General features: G+C 38.4%; 2 protein-coding genes across 2 annotated transcripts; both read left to right on the forward strand.

Annotated features, from left to right (window-relative positions):
* Positions 1 to 7964: 7964 nt before the first annotated feature.
* LOC119079679 lies at positions 7965 to 11928 on the forward strand. Its single transcript, XM_037187737.1, has 2 exons — positions 7965 to 8703; positions 10970 to 11928. The coding sequence occupies exons 1-2, from the start codon at positions 8694 to 8696 to the stop codon at positions 11926 to 11928; spliced, it is 969 nt and encodes a 322-aa protein (XP_037043632.1). The 5' UTR covers positions 7965 to 8693.
* A 132-nt stretch (positions 11929 to 12060) lies between these two features.
* Positions 12061 to 14730, forward strand: LOC119079285 (protein quiver-like). Its single transcript, XM_037187075.1, has 2 exons — positions 12061 to 12372; positions 12992 to 14730. The coding sequence occupies exons 1-2, from the start codon at positions 12165 to 12167 to the stop codon at positions 13222 to 13224; spliced, it is 441 nt and encodes a 146-aa protein (XP_037042970.1). The 5' UTR covers positions 12061 to 12164; the 3' UTR covers positions 13225 to 14730.
* The last annotated feature ends 4910 nt before the right edge of the window (positions 14731 to 19640 follow it).

Here is a 19640-nt window from a genome sequence, read left to right on the forward strand (position 1 = left end):
GGGCTATTCAATCGACGTAAACGGAACTAAACTTTACCATCAAGTCCTCGATGTTAATTTTCACTACCGGAAACAATCGACAAACTCAAACTTTCCTCGGTATGATCAATTATTTACCGTGATTTTATTCACTAAAGCAGCTACACATGCAAATTCCATTGCTAGATTGCTACGAAGGTAACAAAATAACGACAAATCGGTAAAATTGAGTGGAACCTGAGCGCCTCGGCGCATTTCGAGCCTATGTAAAAGGCTTTAGCGACGCAGCCTTGCTCGCCCATTTCGCTCTCCAAGAGCGAAGCATCTGTCTCATGGTTGACGCAATCCGAATCACTGCTATTCGGAGGGGTGGTAAATCAATTAGAAAATAATCACTGGAAACTCTCGCGTCTTGTTCCAAACGCCTTTCCTCAGGCTGAAACGAAGTATTCAACATATGACGACGAGCTGTTGTCAATCTACGCTTCAATTAAACACTTTTCCAAAATCTGCTGGAGGCGCGTAACATTCACGATTCCACACTGGGCAACACTCATCACCGCACCACAACTGGTTGACCCTCGACATTTTTTTCTACACATTAAAACTCATTGCCGCAGTGCAAACAATACGTTTCAACTGCCCTGTTCAGAAAATTCGTTAGCTTTCAAGTTTCACTTAATTTTCTCTATTTCACTACAACCTTTGCATATCTACTAATGGCAGATCGCGTGATAACAAGATCAATCAATCGGAGGAAAACTCAATGCGTTGACACAGTTGTAGGGTGGAAGTGTAACTCTGATTCTGGTTAATGGAAATAATTCACGGTTAACAATTCGCGTGCAAAACGCATCAGCTAAAATACGCATTCTGCGAAAAAGACACACACTGTGCGTTCTACAGACTTGGAGCGCAGTTTAACTTAACAACAACATAAAAAACCGAACAAACCAAATTCAATCACATCGTAGTGCTTAATTGAACTCGGATTATTCTCGATTATGTTAGTGATTGTACTCGCCTCCACTGCGGAGAAATCAGTTACCAAGCAATCAAGGCCCGCTTATCAAGCAATCACTGCTACTGATCAACAAAACTGAAGGCTATCTCCTTCGAAGAAATTAACCCTCGGAGATATGAGACCCACGCATCTATTTTACGTAAAATGAAAGCTCTCGCATGCAAGAGGCTAGGCTGATGAATTCCTTCGCACTTGTTTTGCAAGCAATTACCAACTTACAATAATCATACATTCCTCGACTACGAGTGTAGCGCACTATTAGAGAGAAACTAGCACAAATTGGCAGGAATCAAATGTGAAGTTTACTCAGTCTTCTTCTGTAACGTGTCAGAAGTCTCTAGTCCCTCAAAACGACCTTACTCGACGGTTTAGTTCTAACGTTGTCCATAGCTGGAGACAAGTCGAAAACTCTCACAGAATAAGAAGACTCGCACGCTCACACCTTCAAACATTGATCTGCCAATTGTCGCTAGTTCCTCTATAGTGTACACTTCGTAGCGAGAATGCTATGAATCTGGTAGTTGGTAAATCTTTTGCACAAAACAAGGGCAGAAGGGAATTCATCAACCTACCTTCTTGCATAGCGAGTCTTTTCATTTTATCGTAAAAATCGTGGGTTCATATCTCACGAGGGTTAATTCTTCGAGAGAGACCTTCAGTTTATTGTTGAATTCAGTAGCAGTGAATTGCTTGATAAGGCGGCCGATTGCTTGGTACTGATTTCTCGCAGGTGGAGCGAGTACAATATCACTAACATAATCGAGAATATCCGATTCAATTACACCTACGATGTGATTGAATTTGGTTTGTTCGGTTGTTATGTTTGTTGTAGTAAACTGCGCTTCCAGCTGTATGAACCACAGCTGTGGGTTCTTTTTCCAGAATGGCGGTATTTTTAGCTGGATGCGTTGCACCGAATTGTTAACCGGTGGAATATTTCCATTACCTAAATCAGAGTTACCTCCACTACCAACTGTAGGAACAACCATTGGAGTTTCTCCGATTGATTGATCGTTGTTATCACAATCTGCCATAGTAGTATGCAAGAAGTGTAGTGAAAATAGAGAAAATTTAAGTTGAACATTGAAAGTCAACGAATCTTTACTGAACAGCAGTTGAAACGTATTGTTTGCACTGCGCAATGATTTTAAAGACGAAAAATGTCGAGGGTCACCAGTTGTGGTGCGGTGTAGAGTGTGCCCAGTTGTGGAATCGTGAATGTACGCGCCTCCAGCAGATTTTGGAAGTGTTTAATTGAAGCGTAGATTGACAACAGCTCCCGGTCATATGTTGAATACTTTCGTTCAGCTGAGGAAAGGCGTTTGGAAAAGAACGCGAGAAGGTTTCAGTGATTATTTTCTACATTGATTTACCACCCCCTCCGATAGCAGTGTCGGATGCGTCAACCATGAGACAGAGCTTCGCGTCTGGAGACGGATGGGCGAGCAAGGCTGCGTCGGCTAAAGCCTTTTTACATAGCTCGAATGCGCCGAGGCGCTCAGGGTTCCACTCAATTACCGATTTGTCGTTCTTTTTGTTACCTTTCGTACAATCTAGCAATGGAATTTGCATGTGAGCTGCTTTAGGAATAAAACGACGGTAATAATTGATCATACCGAGGAAACGTTTGAGTTTGTCGATTGTTTCCGGTAGTGGAAAATTAACAATCGAGGAAACTTTTGATTGTAAAGGTTTAGTTCCGTTTACGTCGATTGAATAGCCCAGAAAACGTACCTCCTTTTGACCGGAACACACACTTGTCGACATTAATTACGACACCGTAATCATTTAGTCTACCGAACAAGATTCTTAAATGTTCAAGGTGTTCTTTGTTCATCTCTTGATGCGACTAAAATATCGTCCAAAATACGCAAAGCAAAAGTCGAGTCCTTGAATGATGGAGTTGACAAAACGCTGGAAAGTTTTGAGCGGCGTTTGCACCAACCCGAATGTCATGTAAGGGAACTCAAAAAGTCCGAAAGGAGTGATCAAAGCTGTTTTTTGGAATGTCTTCATCAGCCATTGGAATCTGATTGTAAGCTCTTACCAAATCAACTACTCCAAAAATTTTCTTTCCATTCAAAAAAATTACTGAAATCGTGGATATGAGAAATTGGATAACGATCGGGTAAGGTTTGAGCGTTAAGACGGCGGTAGTCACCGCATGGACGCCAACCGCCGGATGGCTTGGGCGCTATATGTAATGGAGAAGCCCATGGACTTTTTGAAGGACGGCAAATTCCAAGTTCGAGCATCCTGTCGAATTCGGCTTTTGGCTACTTTAAGCTTTTCTGGGTTAAGCCGGCGCGGCTTAGAAAAAATAGGCTGGCAGTTCGTGACGATTTGATGACGAACGTTATGTTTTCTTCAACGGGTTTTAAAAGAAGAAAGATCGAGTAGCGAAGGAAACTCTTGTACTAGTTCATGATAGATTCCTATGTTTGTGAGAGATTTCACTTGGATATCAATGCTAGCCTGTTTGATTTTTCCTTGAATAGGCAAGGTTGTAACGTTATCGATTAGGTTACCATTTTTAACAATCGATTAAAAGGTCAAATTTCTTTTAATAAATCGGCGCCAATTATTGGTGATTGCACGTCTGCAATGATAAATAACCAAGTTATCGGTCGGCGAAGACCGAGATTGAGCGTTATAGATTTGCTTCCGTAAGTCTTAATCTTAGAGCCGTTTGCTGCGAAGAGATTAAACAGACATGGAGCGTTGAGCCTTTCTTTCGACGTTGGGGGACCACAGAAATGTCGGCGCCCGTGTCTACCAAAAAATCTCTGTTTGAGTTTTTATCAGTAACAAAAAGTCGATTAATGAGGGGGCCCTGAGTGAGTGTTACGAACTGCTGGCTGCCCGATTTCTTTAGACTTTCTGTTAACCCAGCTACAGGGTTGAGAGCAATTATCGGCTTTGGATCCGAAACGTTTTGTGATAAAAACAGAGTTTATTTGGTTTAACATTCGACGCTTTGGCCGGCGTCGTCGATCGGTTTCGTGATTTTTGTCCACTTACTATTCCAAGACCTGCGAAAACCCTGTGTGAGAGTTTCGACTTTGTCTTCCAGCTTATGGACAACGTTAACTAAACCGTCGAGAAGGTCGTTTGAGGGACTAGAGACTTCTTGAACACTTACAGAAGAAGACTGAGTAACTTCAAACATTTGATCTGCCAATTGTGCTAGTTCCTCTATAGGTGCTACACTCGTAGCGAGGAATGTATGAATTGTAGTTGGTAATCTTTGCAAAAACAAGGTGCGAAGGAATTCATCACCTACCTTCTTGCATGCGAGAGCTTTCATTTTACGTAAAAGATCCGTGGGTCTCATATCTCCGAGGGTTAATTCTTCGAGGAGAGCCTTCAGTTTTGTTGATCAGTAGCAGTGAATTGCTTGATAAGGCGGGCTTTGATTGCTTGGTACTGATTTCTCGCAGGTGGAGCGAGTACAATATCACTAACATAATCGAGAATATCCGATTCAATTACACCTACGATGTGATTGAATTTGGTTTGTTCGGTTGTTATGTTTGTTGTAGTAAACTGCGCTTCCAGCTGTATGAACCACAGCTGTGGGTTCTTTTTCCAGAATGGCGGTATTTTGTAAATTGTTGTCACCAGTTGTGGGAAGATATTAGAATAAACTAGTTTCTTGAATCCACAAGAAGGAATAATTTTATTTATGAAAAGCACTTGGTTTTATACGGTAATGTTTACATGCAAAATAAGACAATAGATATCCAAAGTCCAATTGTCAGCTGATAATGACATGCAGTGTTGCTAAACTTTAACTAAACTTAATACGCATGATGAGTGCGTCCGATGTGAGATGTAGTGCTGCCACAGGATTCCCCCTTTTAAAGAAGCGTTGAGGAGAAGAAAAGAAAAAACTTTGTGTTTATCTGTGCTGAATTGAAAAATTTATTGAAAATTTTTCATTTGAAGCAGACAATTTGTAGCGAGAAAGGCTAGAATTTATTTGTTTTCTTCGTTCTCTTCTTCAGAGCTGGATGATGAACTTGATGAACTTTCTTCGTCGTTTTTATCCTCCGGTGCGTTCCAATCGTCTGGTTTTTGTGCTTTGCTCGGTGACTCGGGCCCAGAATCGGATGATGAGAAAGAGGGTCCTCTTTTCGAAGAGCGTTCCAACGGGAAACGGGATTCCACTTTGGATGTGGCTGCATTGACTATTTCCATAGCGGTTGACTTTTCAGGCGCTTTTTGATCCGATGTGCTTGGCGTCGGTTTTGGCGGTGAAAACGTATGTTGAGCCGGAGCTTCCAATGCTGGTGGCGGATGATCGGTTACGGTCGGTTGATGCGGATGTGATGTTGGTGTTACCTGAATTGTTGCCAGGTTACGCATGGACTGCTGCTGTGTCATGTGATCGACAAAATCGCAAGGTGGTAGGCAATTCACTGAGGCTCGACCAAATTGTCGGTGAAACCAGCAAAATCGACCGGGTTGGGCTGACGGTCTTGTCGGGCGCTTGATTGGAATGGCTGCTTGACGAACGGCGACCGATGCTTGCCTAACCGAAACACGTGTTCTCTGCGCTGAACGTTGAACGACTGATTGGCGATTTTTTGCTGACGATTGCCTGGGATGCGACGTTTGACTAGCCGAAAATGATGGATTGGCTGAGAATGGCTGACCTGGTACAGATGATTGACCGGAACTGCGTTGCGTTTGAGTCGGATTGGTAGACTGAATTGGATTATTGCGCATGCCGCGCAAAAATTGTTGATTTTCCATGGCGATTATACGGATTTCACGGATTGCCAACTCTTGATTCCTTAAAATTTGCTGTAATGCGTTGAGCCACTCCGGGTTTTCGGTAAGTTTCTTATTTGGTGCCATGACTTGGTTGCAAGTGAAAAGCACGATGACTTGTAGGATTTTTTGAATAAAAATTTTGCTGAAGTAGTGTGTAGTGTGTTACTCGTACCACAGACTTTTGTAGAAAGGATGAGATGAGAGAATTTCAGTAGGATGAATGCGATTTGCTGTAAAATTTTATGTTTATAGCAGTTGATGTGTTTAATGATTTTTAGCGAAACGTACTTTCTTTTTAAGTGGTTTTTTCACCGAAACACATTCATTGAAATCAAATGAAGGTTTTAAAACGGTCAACTGAAATTACCTTATTAATTTTTCCAATTTTGATTGTGAAAAACTTCTCATTTCGTGAAATTACTTCGAATGGGCCGGTATAGGTCGGCTGGAGCGCTTTTTTAACCCCGTCCGACCGGACAAAAACGTGAGTACATGAAGACATGTCTTTGTGTACAAAAACGTTTTGTTTGTTATGATTAGAAGATGGAATGGGTTTGATTTCAGCCATTGCATCTTTTAATCGTTCGACAAATGTTGAAGCATTTGAGACTAGGCTGGGCTTGATTTTGTCGAAGTAAAAATAAGGAAGACGCAAATTTGTTCCATAGACTAACTCTGCTGGAGATGCGTTTACATTTTGCAGAATTACTGAACGGAGACCGAGTAAAACTGTTGGAAGTGTTTCTGTCCAGCGAATGTTTCCGTGACACTTGATTGAATTTTTAAGTGTGCGGTGCCATCTTTCTAAAATTCCGTTAGCTTGAGGGTGATAAGCAGTAGTGCGGAATTTTTGGACCCCAAGCAGTTTATTTAACTCGGTGAATAAGCTACTTTCGAAATTTCGGCCTTGATCGCTGGTCAACCTCAAGGGCACTCCGAAACGAGCGATCCAATTGAGAAACATGGCCTTTGCTACTGTTTCAGCAGACATGTCTTGAATTGGTATTGCCTCGGGCCAGCGAGTAAATCGATCGATGATAGTGAGACAATACGAAAAACCTTCTGATTCCGGGAGTCTTCCAACGATATCTATATGAATATGTTCGAACCGAGCGTTAGGCGTTTTGATTTGCTCAAAGGCTGCTTGGTTGTGCTTGCTGACTTTGGTTCGTTGGCAAGCTAAACAACTTTTACAAAAGACTTGGATGTCTTTGCTCATTGAAGGCCATACAAAACTTTTGCTAATTAATTTTTGCGTTGCCTTGACCCCTGCATGAGCGAGGTTATGAACTTTTTCAAAAACTTGTTTCCTTAATTCTGACGGAACGTATGGACGAGGTTCTGTGGTTGAAACGTCGCATGCCAAAATGATATCGTGAAATTGAATATCGAGGATTTTTAATTTAGTTTTTTGCTTCCTTAGCTGGATCAGCTCCTCATCTTCTAATTGTTTTAAGGCGATGAGTTTGTAATCAACAGTGCTGGACAGTGAGACTGTGGAAATGCTGTTGATCCTAGACAGAGTGTCAGCAACCACGTTATCTACTCCAGAGATATGTTGAATATCTGTTGAGAACTGACCGATCAAATCGAGGTGTCGAAGTTGACGGGGAGTTGCTTTTTCGTTGGCTTGTTGGAAAGCAAAAACGAGCGGTTTATGATCTGTGTAAATCGTGAATGTACGCGCCTCCAGCAGATTTTGGAAGTGTTTAATTGAAGCGTAGATTGACAACAGCTCCCGGTCATATGTTGAATACTTTCGTTCAGCTGAGGAAAGGCGTTTGGAAAAGAACGCGAGAGGTTTCCAGTGATTATTTTCTAATTGATTTACCACCCCTCCGATAGCAGTGTCGGATGCGTCAACCATGAGACAGAGCTTCGCGTCTGGAGACGGATGGGCGAGCAAGGCTGCGTCGGCTAAAGCCTTTTTACATAGCTCGAATGATCGTTGTTATCACCATCTGCCATAGTAGATATGCAAGTGTAGTGAAAATAGAGAAAATTTAAGTTGAACTTGAAAGCAACGAATTTTCTGAACAGCAGTTGAAACGTATTGTTTGCACTGCGCAATGATTTTAAAGACGAAAAATGTCGAGGGTCACCAGTTGTGGGAAGATATTAGAATAAACTAGTTTCTTGAATCCACAAGAAGTAAAAATTGTCAAAAATAAAAAAAGCCCAGCCTAGTCTCAAATGCTTCAACATTTGTCGAACGATTAAAAGATGCAATGGCTGAAATCAAACCCATTCCATCTTCTAATCATAACAAGCAAAACGTTTTTGTACACAAAGACATGTCTTCATGTACTCACGTTTTTGTCCGGTCGGACGGGGTTAAAAAAGCGCTCCAGCCGACCTATACCGGCCCATTCGAAGTAATTTCACGAAATGAGAAGTTTTTCACAATCAAAATTGGAAAAATTAATAAGGTAATTTCAGTTGACCGTTTAAAACCTTCATTTGATTTCAATGAATGTGTTTCGGTGAAAAAACCACTTAAAAAGAAAGTACGTTTCGCTAAAAATCATTAAACACATCAACTGCTATAAACATAAAATTTTACAGCAAATCGCATTCATCCTACTGAAATTCTCTCATCTCATCCTTTCTACAAAAGTCTGTGGTACGAGTAACACACTACACACTACTTCAGCAAAATTTTTATTCAAAAAATCCTACAAGTCATCGTGCTTTTCACTTGCAACCAAGTCATGGCACCAAATAAGAAACTTACCGAAAACCCGGAGTGGCTCAACGCATTACAGCAAATTTTAAGGAATCAAGAGTTGGCAATCCGTGAAATCCGTATAATCGCCATGGAAAATCAACAAAAACTGAAGGCTCTCCTCGAAGAATTAACCCTCGGAGATATGAGACCCACGGATCTTTTACGTAAAATGAAAGCTCTCGCATGCAAGAAGGTAGGTGATGAATTCCTTCGCACCTTGTTTTTGCAAAGATTACCAACTACAATTCATACATTCCTCGCTACGAGTGTAGCACCTATAGAGGAACTAGCACAATTGGCAGATCAAATGTTTGAAGTTACTCAGTCTTCTTCTGTAAGTGTTCAAGAAGTCTCTAGTCCCTCAAACGACCTTCTCGACGGTTTAGTTAACGTTGTCCATAAGCTGGAAGACAAAGTCGAAACTCTCACACAGGGTTTTCGCAGGTCTTGGAATAGTAGTGGACAAAAATCACGAAACCGATCGACGACGCCGGCCAAAGCGTCGAATGTTAAACCAAATAAACTCTGTTTTTATCACAAACGTTTCGGATCCAAAGCCGATAATTGCTCTCAACCCTGTAGCTGGGTTAACAGAAAGTCTAAAGAAATCGGGCAGCCAGCAGTTCGTACACTCACTCAGGGCCCCCTCATTAATCGACTTTTTGTTACTGATAAAAACTCAAACAGAGATTTTTTGGTAGACACGGGCGCCGACATTTCTGTGGTCCCCCCAACGTCGAAAGAAAGGCTCAACGCTCCATGTCTGTTTAATCTCTTCGCAGCAAACGGCTCTAAGATTAAGACTTACGGAAGCAAATCTATAACGCTCAATCTCGGTCTTCGCCGACCGATAACTTGGTTATTTATCATTGCAGACGTGCAATCACCAATAATTGGCGCCGATTTATTAAAGAAATTTGACCTTTTAATCGATGTTAAAAATGGTAACCTAATCGATAACGTTACAACCTTGCCTATTCAAGGAAAAATCAAACAGGCTAGCATTGATATCCAAGTGAAATCTCTCACAAACATAGGAATCTATCATGAACTAGTACAAGAGTTTCCTTCGCTACTCGATCTTTCTTCTTTTAAAAACCCGTTGAAGAAACATAACGTTCGTCATCAAATCGTCACGAACTGCCAGCCTATTTTTTCTAAGCCGCGCCGGCTTAACCCAGAAAAGCTTAAAGTAGCCAAAGCCGAATTCGACAGGATGCTCGAACTTGGAATTTGCCGTCCTTCAAAAAGTCCATGGGCTTCTCCATTACATATAGCGCCCAAGCCATCCGGCGGTTGGCGTCCATGCGGTGACTACCGCCGTCTTAACGCTCAAACCTTACCCGATCGTTATCCAATTTCTCATATCCACGATTTCAGTAATTTTTTGAATGGAAAGAAAATTTTTGGAGTAGTTGATTTGGTAAGAGCTTACAATCAGATTCCAATGGCTGATGAAGACATTCAAAAAACAGCTTTGATCACTCCTTTCGGACTTTTTGAGTTCCCTTACATGACATTCGGGTTGTGCAACGCCGCTCAAACTTTCCAGCGTTTTGTCAACTCCATCATTCAAGGACTCGACTTTTGCTTTGCGTATTTGGACGATATTTTAGTCGCATCAAGAGATGAACAAGAACACCTTGAACATTTAAGAATCTTGTTCGGTAGACTAAATGATTACGGTGTCGTAATTAATGTCGACAAGTGTGTGTTCGGTCAAAAGGAGGTACGTTTTCTGGGCTATTCAATCGACGTAAACGGAACTAAACCTTTACAATCAAAAGTTTCCTCGATTGTTAATTTTCCACTACCGGAAACAATCGACAAACTCAAACGTTTCCTCGGTATGATCAATTATTACCGTCGTTTTATTCCTAAAGCAGCTCACATGCAAATTCCATTGCTAGATTGTACGAAAGGTAACAAAAAGAACGACAAATCGGTAATTGAGTGGAACCCTGAGCGCCTCGGCGCATTCGAGCTATGTAAAAAGGCTTTAGCCGACGCAGCCTTGCTCGCCCATCCGTCTCCAGACGCGAAGCTCTGTCTCATGGTTGACGCATCCGACACTGCTATCGGAGGGGTGGTAAATCAATTAGAAAATAATCACTGGAAACCTCTCGCGTTCTTTTCCAAACGCCTTTCCTCAGCTGAACGAAAGTATTCAACATATGACCGGGAGCTGTTGTCAATCTACGCTTCAATTAAACACTTCCAAAATCTGCTGGAGGCGCGTACATTCACGATTTACACAGATCATAAACCGCTCGTTTTTGCTTTCCAACAAGCCAACGAAAAAGCAACTCCCACAACTGGTGACCCTCGACATTTTTCGTCTTTAAAATCATTGCGCAGTGCAAACAATACGTTTCAACTGCTGTTCAGAAAATTCGTTGCTTTCAAGTTCAACTTAAATTTTCTCTATTTTCACTACACTTGCATATCTACTATGGCAGATGGTGATAACAACGATCAATCAATCGGAGAAACTCCAATGGTTGTTCCTACAGTTGGTAGTGGAGGTAACTCTGATTTAGGTAATGGAAATATTCCACCGGTTAACAATTCGGTGCAACGCATCCAGCTAAAAATACCGCCATTCTGGAAAAAGAACCCACAGCTGTGGTTCATACAGCTGGAAGCGCAGTTTACTACAACAAACATAACAACCGAACAAACCAAATTCAATCACATCGTAGGTGTAATTGAATCGGATATTCTCGATTATGTTAGTGATATTGTACTCGCTCCACCTGCGAGAAATCAGTACCAAGCAATCAAGGCCCGCCTTATCAAGCAATTCACTGCTACTGATCAACAAAAACTGAAGGCTCTCCTCGAAGAATTAACCCTCGGAGATATGAGACCCACGGATCTTTTACGTAAAATGAAAGCTCTCGCATGCAAGAAGGTAGGTGATGAATTCCTTCGCACCTTGTTTTTGCAAAGATTACCAACTACAATTCATACATTCCTCGCTACGAGTGTAGCACCTATAGAGGAACTAGCACAATTGGCAGATCAAATGTTTGAAGTTACTCAGTCTTCTTCTGTAAGTGTTCAAGAAGTCTCTAGTCCCTCAAACGACCTTCTCGACGGTTTAGTTAACGTTGTCCATAAGCTGGAAGACAAAGTCGAAACTCTCACACAGGGTTTTCGCAGGTCTTGGAATAGTAGTGGACAAAAATCACGAAACCGATCGACGACGCCGGCCAAAGCGTCGAATGTTAAACCAAATAAACTCTGTTTTTATCACAAACGTTTCGGATCCAAAGCCGATAATTGCTCTCAACCCTGTAGCTGGGTTAACAGAAAGTCTAAAGAAATCGGGCAGCCAGCAGTTCGTACACTCACTCAGGGCCCCCTCATTAATCGACTTTTTGTTACTGATAAAAACTCAGTAACGAACAGTTAAGAAAGGCAATTTTCTGGAGAATTCCTAACCATATCTGAATTTGAGAAATCTCATTTTCGAATCCAATGGGCACTTAAAGTACCGTGCTTCATGATCATATCGAGATAAGTTTCATAAATCTTGCATATAAAAGCTTCCTCATTCGGGAGAAGTGGCAACGAGAGCTGCTTTTACTGTTCGGTCAATGTCGTATACATGTAGTGTGAACGGCAAAAATTCCACCTTCACTAAGCCTGATGCTTCCCGTTTATTTGTCGTTGATTGCATCGTCTTTATTTAAACGGAATTCTTTTCCAGCTCGGTCAATCTATTGTTATGAATGTGACTCATGGACAGACGCTCGCTGCAAAGATCCATTTAACTACACGGCTTTGCCGAGAGACCAGCCACCATTGATGACGTGTAATGGATGTTGTGTGAAAATGGTTCGCCATTCGAAATCACGTATGTACATCGCAGACCATATTTGCCGTTTTTAATGAATTTTTAATGTTGGACTGTTGATAAAAGACCGCTGTGGGTGGGTCAATTGAGATTATTTTTAGTTCACCCAGACAAATAATTCCAAAATCTTCACCTAATCAGACACTAAGTTTTTGTGAATTTATTTGATCAACGCACTCCAAGCATGAGTGATCTCAGTGACAGCTGTCAATTAATGTACTGTTTTGAATGAACTTTTTTAACACGTTTTATTACAGTGAAAAAGTTTGTATAAAACTATGTCCAGTTTCAGTACTCTATTTAAAGTATCACTCATGCTAGAAGTGCGTTGATTTGATGAATTTTTGAAAAAATTAACAGAAATTAATCCGAATGACTGTTTGAGCGATGTATGAATTGAATATACAGAGCTCTTCTCTACCTTTTGCTTATATTTCTCAACATTTGCAGTAGCCAATTCGGTACTGTTACTGTTCATCCCAGTAAGTTTGGTTAGATTCTGTGAAATATTGGTAGATCGATTTAACAAAAACAGGCTCCTCTGGGCACCAGGCGTCTTTTATGAGCAGTTAGCTACAACAGCAAAAAATTAATAATTTTGGAAATTTTACAATTTCAGCATACGAGGTAGTGCGTAGAATGTGTACATCACAGTTGCAAATAAACTTATTTATGGTTGATCATGTGTGCATGATGGAAAGTTCGGGAAAGGGCCATATGTGTTTTTGTGAGGAAGATATGTGTAATTCAAGTCCTGGCTTATTAACGAATAATAATACGCGAAGAATAACTATATTTGGAATAATTCTGATAGCAATTTCACTAATATACTCCCATCTTCATCAGAGATAAGTCATTAAAAAAATATTTATATGCAATTGATACGACAATATGTGGAGGCACAGTCATTGTGTCGAGGATAATGTTTAAATTGGATATATCTATTTGTGACCGAATCTAAACTGTTACACTTATATCATGTTAGTAAAAGAGAGATTTTCGTTTTGTTGACACACTATCAATCAACTATTTTATTTATGTGAAACGAATTTATTTGCATTACATAACACATCATTCAACAAATTAACTGTGTACAATGCCAAATATTTGGATCTGGTAGCGAGGGTCACGACTTAATATTGAAGCGTGACCATTTCGAGTAGTTCGATGCATAAAAGAAATTGCTAAAAATACAATGCATTGAAATGACGTTGTTTTACGATAGTATACGAGTCGTCGGTGAGTTTGGCAATAGCGTTCAGGTGAGTTTTTCGTTACGTACATCAAACAAGACTTTAGTTTCCTTAACTTCGAAATTATAGTCCTTGCTATCTCCTCAGGAACCGACTTGTTGAACTTTTAGTTTTTTGGTTTTTGTCCAACCCTAATCTATTTGCATTTGTATAAGTATAAATGCCCTCAGCAGTATGTGCACTTTGCGTATACTTGAACATATTCAGTTCTGTACAAACAACCGTGCAATAAAGCTGTTCACTAAAATCGAAACTCACTGCGTTCTAATTCAAAGTCAAAAGGTTATGGGCCCATCTGATTGTTCGTATCGATGTACGACAGTGTGAAGAAACCATCATGAAACTTTTCACGTATAAAGTTGTACATGACATCGATATGCTTTGAGCGCTTGTGAAATTCCATGTTCTTGATGAGCCGAATGGCACTCTGATTGTCAACCAATAACAAAGGATTTTGAATTTTCGACCAAATATCGACCATCAATCATTAATGGAATCACTCAAAATTAAAACATTTGCGTAAAAATTCAGTTTGAACTACTCAAATTTTAAGCGTTTTCTGTTTTTGTTTATGTGTCTTAAGAAGTGAGTGGTTTCTATTGTCGCCAATTTTCAAATCTTGTTCTTCATATCTAATTACGTAAGTGAACCGGACTCAATTATAACGTTTCCGCTGACTTCATCATAAAATTCAATTTACCACAAGATGGGCAATATAATAAGTAAGTTGCTGTGATATGAGCTGTTTCACGGCGTTTAATAACATTGATTTTGGGTTACTCGTGTATCATACTACTTTGATGAATTTCAATGCTACTAAGCAAAGACAACAACCTCAGCTCGTCTACCTGTGCATTCTTCCACAGCAACAGTTCCCATTTCAACCATTTTTTCAATAAATTCCTCGAGAGTCTACCTGTGCATTCTTCCACAGCAACAGTTCCCATATCAACCATTTTTTCAATAAATTCCTCGAGAGCCTGCCACCAGTCGAGAGTTAATTATAGTAATCTCTGTTATAATCAGAAGCTATTTTTGGGAAAATGTTTTCCTATTTTTCCTAAATTTAACAACATTTTCCTTTATTTTTCTAAATTTTCCAGAATTTTCCTACATTTTCCCCAAATTTTCCAGAAATAATTTTTTTGTGAAAATTCAGGAAAATATGGAAAATCAAGGAAAATGTAAAAAACCAACAAATTCTTACTCGTGCAGAAATTTTCTTTACCGCTTTTCCACACTTTCACAAATGAGGATGAGGTTGGGACTATAATAATCAAGTGGAACTATTTGTAATAGAAAAATTCGGGTTCTAACGTACAACCATTGACGAGATGAATGAATGTATAGAAAGGGAGACGAATTTCGGTGTAATAGTACTTAAAAATTCTTTGCATCGACAGAACTTGAGTGACGATTTGGTTACAGCTCGCGGGATTCAAATATTTGACTGGGTACATTTTCGAATTTCTATTTCCGTCAATGGCAAACGACCTAAAAACCAACCAATTAATTAACCAATTAACAATGAAATATTTACAATACAAAATACTTACAACAAAGAAATATATTAAAAAAAATCTAATGAAACAATTGAAGACAGAAATTTTTACTCAAAAAGACCACAATAAAATTTTACCCAAAATAAATTTGCTATTTAGAAATTTCAAATATAAATATATTATCAGGCAAAATCGCTTAAAATTTCTTATTTGTTTTAATCAAATCGATTGATACATATGCTGAATAATGATAAAAAAAAACTAATAATTTTGAATGGACGGTGCTTAAAATTTTCTGAATTTGGAATTTTTTTTCATAAAAATATTGCCGAAGAAAAAGTTTCAAAGAAATTCAGTTCAGAAAGTTTGCGAAAAAAGCTTTTTTTTGGATAATTTTATTATTTTAACACGAATAAATATTTACTCACACCATTATACAATACATGAAGGGGCTGTTTACCTGTCGAACTTTTTATATTACGCATGAAAAAAAGGCTACATCGTACAGCCCAGTGACGGTATTTGGTAGATTGAACACAGTTTGCAATTTCTTAGTTATTCATTGTAACTCGGTCTAATAGCAAGAGTGATCCGTGAATTTCATCCACTGTGAACGAGAAAATGGGACTGGGATAAATAAAAAAAGTGGACACGAAATTTCTGGATGACCATAATTGTTGAATGAGACTGACGAGCCATTACTCCTAAGTTTAAGTAATTAGTACCATTTTCGTTCAACATTAAAAACAATTAGATGATCGATCTCCGTCTCTAAAGAGTTTAAGTAATATTGAATATCACTCGCTATAGTGGACGGTTTTCACCTGATCCACTCAAACAGCTGAAGCAGATTTCTGACTAAATTTCACTGACGTCCACTGTAATTCAAAATGATGTTTTATAGCCAGGGCGATAACTGTTGCGAATTCTTAAATTCGCGAGAATTGGCTCCCATGTCGGTTTCGCTAACTCTATTGAATCGCGTTCGACTTAGGTTCGGGTCAATGATTGTGACTTAACTATTACAACTTAGATACGATCAATTGACTGACCAGGTGTAGTATAGTAAAACTATCTCATTTATACTGAAATCAATCCACTGGCTGCGTATACTAAACTTTAAGTAAAAGCGTGGGGTCTGTTAAGTATACATTGGACGCAGGTCCCTAAACACTGTAGTTAGTTTAAAAACTACAGTAGAATGTTCTCCTAACATTTTTGCTACTCAAATTAATGTCCATGACCAATGGTCAGGTATGCAAAACGACAAAACATTTTATAGAAACTGAGACTGAATTTCAAGCATTGCCTGTACGTAGCACGCGTTTTTGTGACAAATTTTCGTATTCCTCCACACAATTGGATTTCAGTGAAAGCAAAAGCTGTGAGTAAATTAGATAAACTATAGGAAACTGAAAAAGATTTTCAATCTATCAAATAGCATCACTGTGGCTTCCTCTCTCTTACTTTTCGAACGTAGATTTTCCAGTCATGAGAGTCACCGAAAATCAGCCGCTGCAAAGCACCTAGCATAGTAATAGAATAATTGAGGTGTCAAAACACTACTCCATTTAATACCATTCGTACCATTAAAGGTATTGTGATGAATATCTTTAATGGTATTAAAGTAGAGTAGTATTTTAAAGCAAGAAAAGCAAGAAATTTTCTTATTCGCATTACTTCGCCAACAATTTAGCTTTTATGAATTTTCAACGGCTCTCACGTCTGAGACATTCATTTTATTTGTAGTAAACATTCGATCTTTCAAAAATATTTATACGTTGTAAACATAAACAACGTTTTTACAAGTTGCAAGTTACCAATGGTGTATGTATATAGTGTGAGGTGAATTCGCAGATATCGTAGGAAAAACGTTTTGCATGAAATTTTACATTTTATTTTTGAATAAATTACATGGATGTGTTTATAGTTTTGGTGCATGTCGAGTTTTATCAACATACACAAAATTAATTAATTTCGAATATAATAAAATTTTGTAATTTAGAAATGTTTGTTTAAACAATGAAAAACAGGCTTCTCATTTGAAACACTAACTAGATATAGATGCATTGCATTTAAATAAAAACATTAAATTAACGGAAAAAGACTTTAAATTTTGGAAGAATTTTTTTTAAATAAGAACTTTAGAACTCGCTTATTTCAGCAACATTTATTATCCTGAATCAGAAAAGCCTCCATCGTGTCATACTTCATTTGTTAGTTAAATTAACCATTCAGCTCCGTAAATTGAAAGTCAATCATTTTTCAAGTCGCATTGCGTCATCGACTTATGTCAAAGAATAGTGACGTCGTTATTAGATGACTCTTTACTCCTAATGTATATACAAATAAACGTGACCCATAGGTAGGTTTGTAGGAAAAACACACGTAGCGGACACAAATGAACCTTACATGTACTCGTGATCGAGTCCGGACTGGTCAAACTGAGCCATTCTTGTATGAAAGGTTCAATTTTTCAGGTTTTTTGGTTTTATTTTACATACATTGCTTGATGGGCTACTTGGTAGCCAGTCCAACCCTGCTCGTGAGATTACTCCAATGAAAATCCGTTTCGATTGTACGTCCTCGACGAAAATAAATTCAGTGTCTAGCGTATCCCAGACGGATCTTAATCTAATCTATAATTTTAATCTAATTATTTTCACGAGATTGATTTCAAATCTTTTACTTCATTTATTTTAACATGTTCTGCTGTATAAGACCGACCTCATCGGTCAGAGATTGTCGTTTATATTACTGAAGAAGCTATCGACTACAGATGATAACTGTTCGTAACAAGTTAACATTTCGTTTACATTTCGAATCTGGCTCGAAATCGAGTGTTTTCTGCGTTTTTTTATTGATGAATTCGAAACGTCGAATTTCTGTGATTTTTTTCACTTAGTGGAGTTGTTAATATTCGAGGCAATATAAAAACGACTTTCCAGGATAGTAAATTTATGGAAAAGGAATGAGTTCTCAATATGCTATTATGATGTAAAGAAAAATCTGATCCGATTTGTCTGAATTAGGCTACGATTGGTTTGAATTGGGCTCCGATTTGTTTGAATTGGGCTATGGTTTGTATGAATTGGACTCTGATTTGTATGAATAGAGGTCTGACTTGGAAGAATTGGACCCCGATTTGTTTGAATTGGGCTCCGATTTGATTGAATCGGGCTCCGATCTGATTGAATTGGGCTCCGATTTTATTGAATTGGGCTCCGATTTGATTGAATTGGGCTCCGATTTGTTTGAATTGGGCTATGGTTTGTATGAATTGGACTCTGATTTGGAAGAATTGGGCTCCGATTTGTTTGAACTGGGCTCCGATTTGATTGAATTGGGCTCCGATTTGTTTGAATTGGGCTACGATTTGATTGAATTGGGCTCCGATTTGTTTGAATTGGGCTCCGATTTGATTGAATTGGGCTCCGATCTGATTGAATTGGGCTCCGATTTGTTTGAATTGGGCTATGGTTTGTATGAATTGGGCTCTGATTTGTAAGAATTGGGCTTTGATTTGTATGAATGGAAATTTTAGATTGTTTTTCATCGATTAGCAGAAAAAAAATCTTCTAAAATTCATTGTCTTTCAGATAAAGTTTAAGTAATGGTCGAGACTGTTCGCCGACACCATTAATCTCTAGCTGAAACATAAACAATAAATAAAAACCAGAAAATTAAAATTAAAAAGCTTACACACGACAAAAAAAATTGATTTTGAAAATGAGCAGAAGAAAATCATTTTTAAAAAACAAATCTTAATTAAAAATTAAAAATTTAAATAAAAAATCATATCAAATGGACTTTTTTAATAAGATTTATTTTGCATCACATTTTCTATCATTAGAATTGCATTGAAAACATTTAAACTAAACTACAAATAGAACTCATTGTAATTGAACTGTTACGTTATCATTTGGCTCGTTTTGAATTTTAGATAGATATTTAGATAGTCTCTAATTAATTAACAAACAAAAAAAACATTAAAAAATATAGAAAAAAAATATCATTCCACAGTGGCTCAAATTTAATTTTAATTTAAAAGAAAAAGAATATTTCTAGAAACGACTTTATATCTAGAAACTCTTATAGTGTTCGATTTTAAACTACAGGTAAAATGTAAATCGCCAACGTTTTTATTTTCACTCGAAACACCCTTTCCTCTCTCACTTTCCGTAAAAATATAATCTGCTTTATGCAACGAACTCCACCATTAATAATTAAGGGCGTGCAGTGCAGCAAAAGAAATTTATGTTCCTAATTTGAATTTCAAACACATTTCAAACGACTGACACTGGAGTTTAACTCAATCGTGATATGAGATGTCGTAATTAAAAGCAAAAATGTTGACACTATTTTTGAGTATACACCATCGCTTATCAAAGCTGAAGTATTAGGGTTAGCTTCTTAAGTCAATTTAAGAAACACTCTGTCGACAGTTTTTTGTTGCACATAGAAAACAGAAAACATGTGTGAGCTTTGAACTTTTCATGGATCAACATATTAA

Source organism: Bradysia coprophila, unplaced genomic scaffold, assembly GCF_014529535.1.
Source record: "Bradysia coprophila strain Holo2 unplaced genomic scaffold, BU_Bcop_v1 contig_324, whole genome shotgun sequence".
Classification (NCBI taxonomy): domain Eukaryota; kingdom Metazoa; phylum Arthropoda; class Insecta; order Diptera; family Sciaridae; genus Bradysia; species Bradysia coprophila.

Excerpts from the sequence above, each read along its gene's own strand:
- LOC119079285 (XM_037187075.1), top strand. The coding sequence starts at position 12,165 with ATGCTTCCCGTTTATTTGTCGTTGATTGCATCGTCTTTATTTAAACGG. Across the intron at positions 12,373-12,991 it reads GGTTCGCCATTCGAAATCAC|CATACGAGGTAGTGCGTAGA; the intron begins GTATGTACATCG and ends TTACAATTTCAG.